Raw genomic sequence first — 7,500 nt, 5'->3', positions numbered from 1 at the left:
TTATGTGCAAACACCATGTTTAAAAGACCGCTCGAAGTTTAGTCTTCACCTCGTTTTTAAAACATTTACTGGTAATACATGATTATTGTTTTTTCCCCAAGATTTTCTATTAACTTTGAACTGCTGCCTGGTTTTGTTGAGCTGCGCATCACTAACATTAAAAGTACAGACACGCACCTGGATTAGGCTCACATTACCTTTTATATCGAGTTGTTTTCAATTTTCAGGTGCTATTCCTTACACAGATCCTAATCTGTTTTACACAGGACCTGAATACTGTATTTTACAGTCATTTTTTGCTTAGTTTCTTTTCAATAAAATGTTCCTATACAGTATATGCGTGATTATGTCTGCCTGCAGTCACATAAGCACAGTTTAGAAGAATTGTTTTTACTTAATAGAGGAAAAAGGAAGCAAAATGTTACTATAATAGTTCTACTAGTAATAATAATAAAAAGAATAATAATAATTATTATTATTATAAGATTTTTTTGGTTTTTCAATTTTATTATATTTTTACTACACAATTAAAGTAGTTGTATAGTTGTGTTAAATGACTGTCTCCTGTTTGTTCAAATTCAGTATTGATGCTGCAAGGGATGATGGCACACTTGGAAGGCTGGTTAATGATGACCACATTAACCCCAACTGCAAAATGAAAAGAATCATTGTGGAAGGAAAGCCTCATTTGTGCCTTTTTGCTTTAAGAGACATACTACCTGGAGAGGAGGTTACGTATAATTACGGAGATGGAGATTATGCTTGGAGGATTGAGGTAAGAATGTTACTTTTTGTAGCAATGGTAGATAATTGGATGAGAAATAGTGAATGTATTTATATAGCATTTTCATATTGGATATTGAACACTGGGAAAAGAATAAACTGTTAATATGATTTTATGTTGGTTCCATAATGAGATTTATCTTGTACTGTCAGTGACAAATACATATACTATTTCATGCTGTTCAGTTAGTATTAGTATATCACCATGCATAAATTATGGGCTTGGTAATAGCTTTTATGTCACTGTACTGTGTACATGTACTGTCAAGTCCCCACAATCTACAATGGACTCTACCAGTGTTTAAAAAGCACTGATTTCAGCTAGCAGATGAAGTAGTGCCCATCCCCCACTGGGTCCCCACATTGTGTTTAGACATGAAACGTTACACAATGTCCCCACAATATGTGTACTCTAAAAATGTTAGATGTTTTTCTTAAAATGTCTTCTTTAATTGCAGTGTATTTGACTAAAAATGTTTATTTACAACTTTACCCTGTTTGTATTAGTACTAGTTTGCCGATAGTTCTTTAATTTTTGGCTAATTAATGATGGTTATGTTTGTTTCAGGTGACAAACAGTGGAACAGAAGTGGACACTGGTCATGTGGAATCAGCCAGCACCTCTGGAGATGATCCCCTTTACACCCAGCATTCCGAGAATAAGTCAGCTTTCAGTACAGAGGTATGAAACTGCCATTTTAATGCATTTTTTTATACGGTAACCGTCAAGTCCCCACAATCTACAATGGACTCTACCAGTGTTTAAAAAGCACTGATTTCAGCTAGCAGATGAAGTAGTGCCCATCCCCCACTGGGTCCCCACATTGTGTTTAGACATGAAACGTTACACAATGTCCCCACAATATGTGTACTCTAAAAATGTTAGATGTTTTTCTTAAAATGTCTTCTTTAATTGCAGTGTATTTGACTAAAAATGTTTATTTACAACTTTACCCTGTTTGTATTAGTACTAGTTTGCCGATAGTTCTTTAATTTTTGGCTAATTAATGATGGTTATGTTTGTTTCAGGTGACAAACAGTGGAACAGAAGTGGACACTGGTCATGTGGAATCAGCCAGCACCTCTGGAGATGATCCCCTTTACACCCAGCATTCCGAGAATAAGTCAGCTTTCAGTACAGAGGTATGAAACTGCCATTTTAATGCATTTTTTTATACGGTAACCGTCAAGTCCCCACAATCTACAATGGACTCTACCAGTGTTTAAAAAGCACTGATTTCAGCTAGCAGATGAAGTAGTGCCCATCCCCCACTGGGTCCCCACATTGTGTTTATACATGAAACGTTACACAATGTCCCCACAATATGTGTACTCTAAAAATGTTAGATGTTTTTCTTAAAATGTCTTCTTTAATTGCAGTGTATTTGAATAAAAATACGTATACAACTTTACCCTGTTCGTATTAGTACTAGTTTGCCGATGGTTCTTTAATTTTTGGCTAATTAATGATGGTTATGTTTGTTTCAGGTGGCAAACAGTGGAACAGAAGTGGACACTGGTCATGTGGAATCAGCCAGCACCTCTGGAGATGATCCCCTTTACACCCAGCATTCCGAGAATAAGTCAGCTTTCAGTACAGAGGTATGAAACTGCCATTTTAATGCATTTTTTTATACGGTAACCGTCAAGTCCCCACAATCTACAATGGACTCTACCAGTGTTTAAAAAGCACTGATTTCAGCTAGCAGATGAAGTAGTGCCCATCCCCCACTGGGTCCCCACATTGTGTTTAGACATGAAACGTTACACAATGTCCCCACAATATGTGTACTCTAAAAATGTTAGATGTTTTTCTTAAAATGTCTTCTTTAATTGGAGTGTATTTGACTAAAAATGTTTATTTACAACTTTACCCTGTTCGTATTAGTACTAGTTTGCCGATAGTTCTTTAATTTTTGGCTAATTAATGATGGTTATGTTTGTTTCAGGTGACAAACAGTGGAACAGAAGTGGACACTGGTCATGTGGAATCAGCCAGCACCTCTGGAGATGATCCCCTTTACACCCAGCATTCCGAGAATAAGTCAGCTTTCAGTACAGAGGTATGAAACTGCCATTTTAATGCATTTTTTTATACGGTAACCGTCAAGTCCCCACAATCTACAATGGACTCTACCAGTGTTTAAAAAGCACTGATTTCAGCTAGCAGATGAAGTAGTGCCCATCCCCCACTGGGTCCCCACATTGTGTTTATACATGAAACGTTACACAATGTCCCCACAATATGTGTACTCTAAAAATGTTAGATGTTTTTCTTAAAATGTCTTCTTTAATTGCAGTGTATTTGACTAAAAATACGTATACAACTTTACCCTGTTCGTATTAGTACTAGTTTGCCGATGGTTCTTTAATTTTTGGCTAATTAATGATGGTTATGTTTGTTTCAGGTGACAAACAGTGGAACAGAAGTGGACACTGGTCATGTGGAATCAGCCAGCACCTCTGGAGATGATCCCCTTTACACCCAGCATTCCGAGAATAAGTCAGCTTTCAGTACAGAGGTATGAAACTGCCATTTTAATGCATTTTTTTATACGGTAACCGTCAAGTCCCCACAATCTACAATGGACTCTACCAGTGTTTAAAAAGCACTGATTTCAGCTAGCAGATGAAGTAGTGCCCATCCCCCACTGGGTCCCCACATTGTGTTTAGACATGAAACGTTACACAATGTCCCCACAATATGTGTACTCTAAAAATGTTAGATGTTTTTCTTAAAATGTCTTCTTTAATTGGAGTGTATTTGACTAAAAATGTTTATTTACAACTTTACCCTGTTCGTATTAGTACTAGTTTGCCGATAGTTCTTTAATTTTTGGCTAATTAATGATGGTTATGTTTGTTTCAGGTGACAAACAGTGGAACAGAAGTGGACACTGGTCATGTGGAATCAGCCAGCACCTCTGGAGATGATCCCCTTTACACCCAGCATTCCGAGAATAAGTCAGCTTTCAGTACAGAGGTATGAAACTGCCATTTTAATGCATTTTTTTATACGGTAACCGTCAAGTCCCCACAATCTACAATGGACTCTACCAGTGTTTAAAAAGCACTGATTTCAGCTAGCAGATGAAGTAGTGCCCATCCCCCACTGGGTCCCCACATTGTGTTTATACATGAAACGTTACACAATGTCCCCACAATATGTGTACTCTAAAAATGTTAGATGTTTTTCTTAAAATGTCTTCTTTAATTGCAGTGTATTTGACTAAAAATACGTATACAACTTTACCCTGTTCGTATTAGTACTAGTTTGCCGATGGTTCTTTAATTTTTGGCTAATTAATGATGGTTATGTTTGTTTCAGGTGACAAACAGTGGAACAGAAGTGGACACTGGTCATGTGGAATCAGCCAGCACCTCTGGAGATGATCCCCTTTACACCCAGCATTCCGAGAATAAGTCAGCTTTCAGTACAGAGGTATGAAACTGCCATTTTAATGCATTTTTTTATACGGTAACCGTCAAGTCCCCACAATCTACAATGGACTCTACCAGTGTTTAAAAAGCACTGATTTCAGCTAGCAGATGAAGTAGTGCCCATCCCCCACTGGGTCCCCACATTGTGTTTAGACATGAAACGTTACACAATGTCCCCACAATATGTGTACTCTAAAAATGTTAGATGTTTTTCTTAAAATGTCTTCTTTAATTGGAGTGTATTTGACTAAAAATGTTTATTTACAACTTTACCCTGTTTGTATTAGTACTAGTTTGCCGATAGTTCTTTAATTTTTGGCTAATTAATGATGGTTATGTTTGTTTCAGGTGACAAACAGTGGAACAGAAGTGGACACTGGTCATGTGGAATCAGCCAGCACCTCTGGAGATGATCCCCTTTACACCCAGCATTCCGAGAATAAGTCAGCTTTCAGTACAGAGGTATGAAACTGCCATTTTAATGCATTTTTTTATACGGTAACCGTCAAGTCCCCACAATCTACAATGGACTCTACCAGTGTTTAAAAAGCACTGATTTCAGCTAGCAGATGAAGTAGTGCCCATCCCCCACTGGGTCCCCACATTGTGTTTATACATGAAACGTTACACAATGTCCCCACAATATGTGTACTCTAAAAATGTTAGATGTTTCTCTTAAAATGTCTTCTTTAATTGGAGTGTATTTGCCTAAAAATACGTATACACCAAATCCACAGAAGACAGTTGCTTTGTCATCATTTTTTTGTAGCATCTTTGTTTAGGAAAATATTTTGCACACATTTATGCTTTCTAGCCACTTATCATGGTCTAATTTTAGGCTGAATTTTTGGTTTCAGGTAAAAAAATGGGTAATGGATGAAAAAAGTCATAATCCAGAATCTGGAGATAATCAGCAGCAGGCATCTGCACTCCTAAATCAGGCAAGAAGATACCTTTGTTTTTTTAGCTATACATGTCAAAATGTCATCCAAGGGCAAATAATTTTTTACACCAATTTCACATTACTATTTTATAAACCTGAAATCCTTTGAGATCTTATTACATTTTATTCTTTTTATTTCATTATATATTTTTGAACTTTTTAAGCAGGTAGCAGATGAAATGTTTGCTGGTGACCAATACTGTATACTGTATACTGTGGATACAAGCACTCCTCAGGTACAATAAATTGTAACGTCTTAATATAAAATAACTAAAGTCTGCAGCAGTCTTTTAATTAATGTTCAAATTTAAGTTTATATTGTTTTTTTATAGCTTCATGAGGTAAGCAGCCATGATGCCTGTTCCATCAGTAGTTTGGAAAACAGTGAAGATGACTATGTCCCTGAGTCTTCATATAGTAGCTCAGATACAAGTGCCTGCAGTCATACAATTTCATGTACTAAAAAGAAAGCTGAAACTAAAAAAAATCTTTCACTCAGTCCTACTACTGGTCTGTCCAGTGCTATAGCTGACAGTGAAGCTGAAGTTGGGCAGTCAAGCTCGGTTTTGGTCAGAGGAATTTCAAAGACATCTAAAAAACCAAGAGTGTATGACAAGAAACAGTACTGTTTGTTTTGCAGCAAACCACTATCAAAAATGGCAAGACATTTAGAGCAGGTTCATAGCACAGAGTCAGAAGTTGCGAAAGCTTTGAGTTTTCCAAAAGGTTCAAAAGAAAGGAAAAACTTGCTAGATCACTTAAGGAATAGAGGGAATTTTGCTCATAATGCAGAGGTTGTACAGTCTGGAAAAGGTGATCTTGTACCTTGTAAGAAGCCGAGAAAAGATTGTGACTCCAAAACCTTTGTGCACTGCTCCAACTGTCAAGGACTCTTTGCTAGGAAGTATCTTTGGTGTCATATGAAACGATGTGAGCTGAGTAAAAATGTTAAATCCCATCCCAAACCAGGAAAGAACAGGGTGCTCTCACAAAATGCTTACATGGGACCTGCACCTCCTGGAACTAGTGCTGGCCTGTGGAAACTGTTAAGTAATATGACCTATGACAGTGTGCTGCTTGCTATTAATTCGGACTTCTATATCAGAAGATTGGGGGAGTGTTTTTACAACAGAGTAGGCTCAGATATCAGCAAGCATGAATATATTCGACAGAAAATGAGGGAAGTTGGAAGATTACTAATTACAGCGAGGGAAGTTACACCCTTGCGTAAAATGGAGGATTTTATTGACCCAGCTAACTTTATGTATGTCATAACAGCTGTTCGAAAATCCAGTGGTTATGATGAAGAAAAGTGCACATTTCAACGACCATCCCTCGCATTAAAGCTTGGTCATAGTTTACAGAAGATTGCTTCTTTGGTTTCATTTCAAGCAATGATGGATCGAGACAGTGAAAGAGCAGAAAAAGCACGCAACTTTTCAGAAATGTATATGGCAAGATGGAGCGAGCTGATATCATCACATGCACTCCGGACTCAGAGAGAAGTTAAGTGGAATGCTCCACTTGTTCTTCCTTTTACTGAGGATGTGAAAATGTTACATTTGTTTCTTGACCAAAAGCAAGAAGAGTACTTTCAGAGTTTATCCAAAGATGCTTCCACCAAGAATTGGTCACAGCTTGCTAAGATTGCTCTGGCTCAGACTATCCTCTTTAATCGGAGAAGAGAGGGTGAGGTCTCAAAAATGCCATTAAAGGCATTTATCAGCAGAAATGCAGATGACTTGCATGAGGATATTGCTCTTGCACTTTCTGAGCTTGAAAAGAAACTCTGCAATCATTTTACCCGAATTGAAATTCGTGGAAAGAGAGGACGAAAGGTTCCGGTTCTTTTAACACCTGTAATGCAAAAAAATATGGAGCTTCTTGTAGAGAAAAGAGAAAATTGTGGTATTCCATCCGAAAACATTTACATGTTTGCACGTCCCGCAGCATTGTCTCATTTTAGGGGATCAGATTGCCTTAGAGAATTTGCAACAGAATGTGGAGCAAGGAATCCAAAGGCACTTTCTTCGACTAAGCTGCGTAAACACATAGCAACATTGTCCAATGTTCTGAACCTCAATAATACAGAATTGGACCAGCTAGCTGACTTTTTAGGGCATGATGTGCGAGTACACAGGGAATATTACAGACTTCCAGAAGGCACTCTACAGCTGGCCAAGATCAGCAAAATTTTGATGGCATTAGAGACAGGAAGACTTGGGGAGTTCACTGGAAAGAACCTAGATGACATTGACATTGATCCAAATGGTATGTTGACTGGAGATCATGTAATAATTGTAGGCACATGGAAATATAAAAGATTAAAAAAT

The 7,500-nt window shown here is 37.6% G+C and overlaps 2 protein-coding genes across 2 annotated transcripts in view; both read left to right on the top strand.

Annotated features, from left to right (window-relative positions):
- The window catches only part of LOC131355724 (histone-lysine N-methyltransferase set-1-like), a 3,021-nt gene extending 1,550 nt beyond the window's left edge, over positions 1-1,471 (top strand). Inside the window, exons 2-3 of the mRNA XM_058394162.1 lie at positions 583-775; positions 1,352-1,471. Coding sequence (XP_058250145.1) covers positions 583-775; positions 1,352-1,471 — 313 coding nt within the window. The remainder of the gene's footprint in view (positions 1-582; positions 776-1,351) is intronic.
- Positions 1,472-1,528: 57 nt separating this feature from the next.
- Positions 1,529-7,500, top strand: part of LOC131355895 (uncharacterized) — a 6,974-nt gene continuing 1,002 nt past the window's right edge. Inside the window, exons 1-11 of the mRNA XM_058394454.1 lie at positions 1,529-1,543; positions 1,813-1,926; positions 2,272-2,385; positions 2,733-2,846; positions 3,192-3,305; positions 3,653-3,766; positions 4,112-4,225; positions 4,573-4,686; positions 5,082-5,165; positions 5,335-5,403; positions 5,500-7,438. Coding sequence (XP_058250437.1) covers positions 1,529-1,543; positions 1,813-1,926; positions 2,272-2,385; positions 2,733-2,846; positions 3,192-3,305; positions 3,653-3,766; positions 4,112-4,225; positions 4,573-4,686; positions 5,082-5,165; positions 5,335-5,403; positions 5,500-7,438 — 2,905 coding nt within the window. The remainder of the gene's footprint in view (positions 1,544-1,812; positions 1,927-2,271; positions 2,386-2,732; positions 2,847-3,191; positions 3,306-3,652; positions 3,767-4,111; positions 4,226-4,572; positions 4,687-5,081; positions 5,166-5,334; positions 5,404-5,499; positions 7,439-7,500) is intronic.

This window comes from Hemibagrus wyckioides, linkage group LG07 (genome assembly GCF_019097595.1).
Source record: "Hemibagrus wyckioides isolate EC202008001 linkage group LG07, SWU_Hwy_1.0, whole genome shotgun sequence".
Lineage (NCBI taxonomy): Eukaryota > Metazoa > Chordata > Actinopteri > Siluriformes > Bagridae > Hemibagrus > Hemibagrus wyckioides.
Note: the sequence above shows the minus strand (reverse complement) of the source record. Positions and strands in the feature narration are given on the sequence as shown.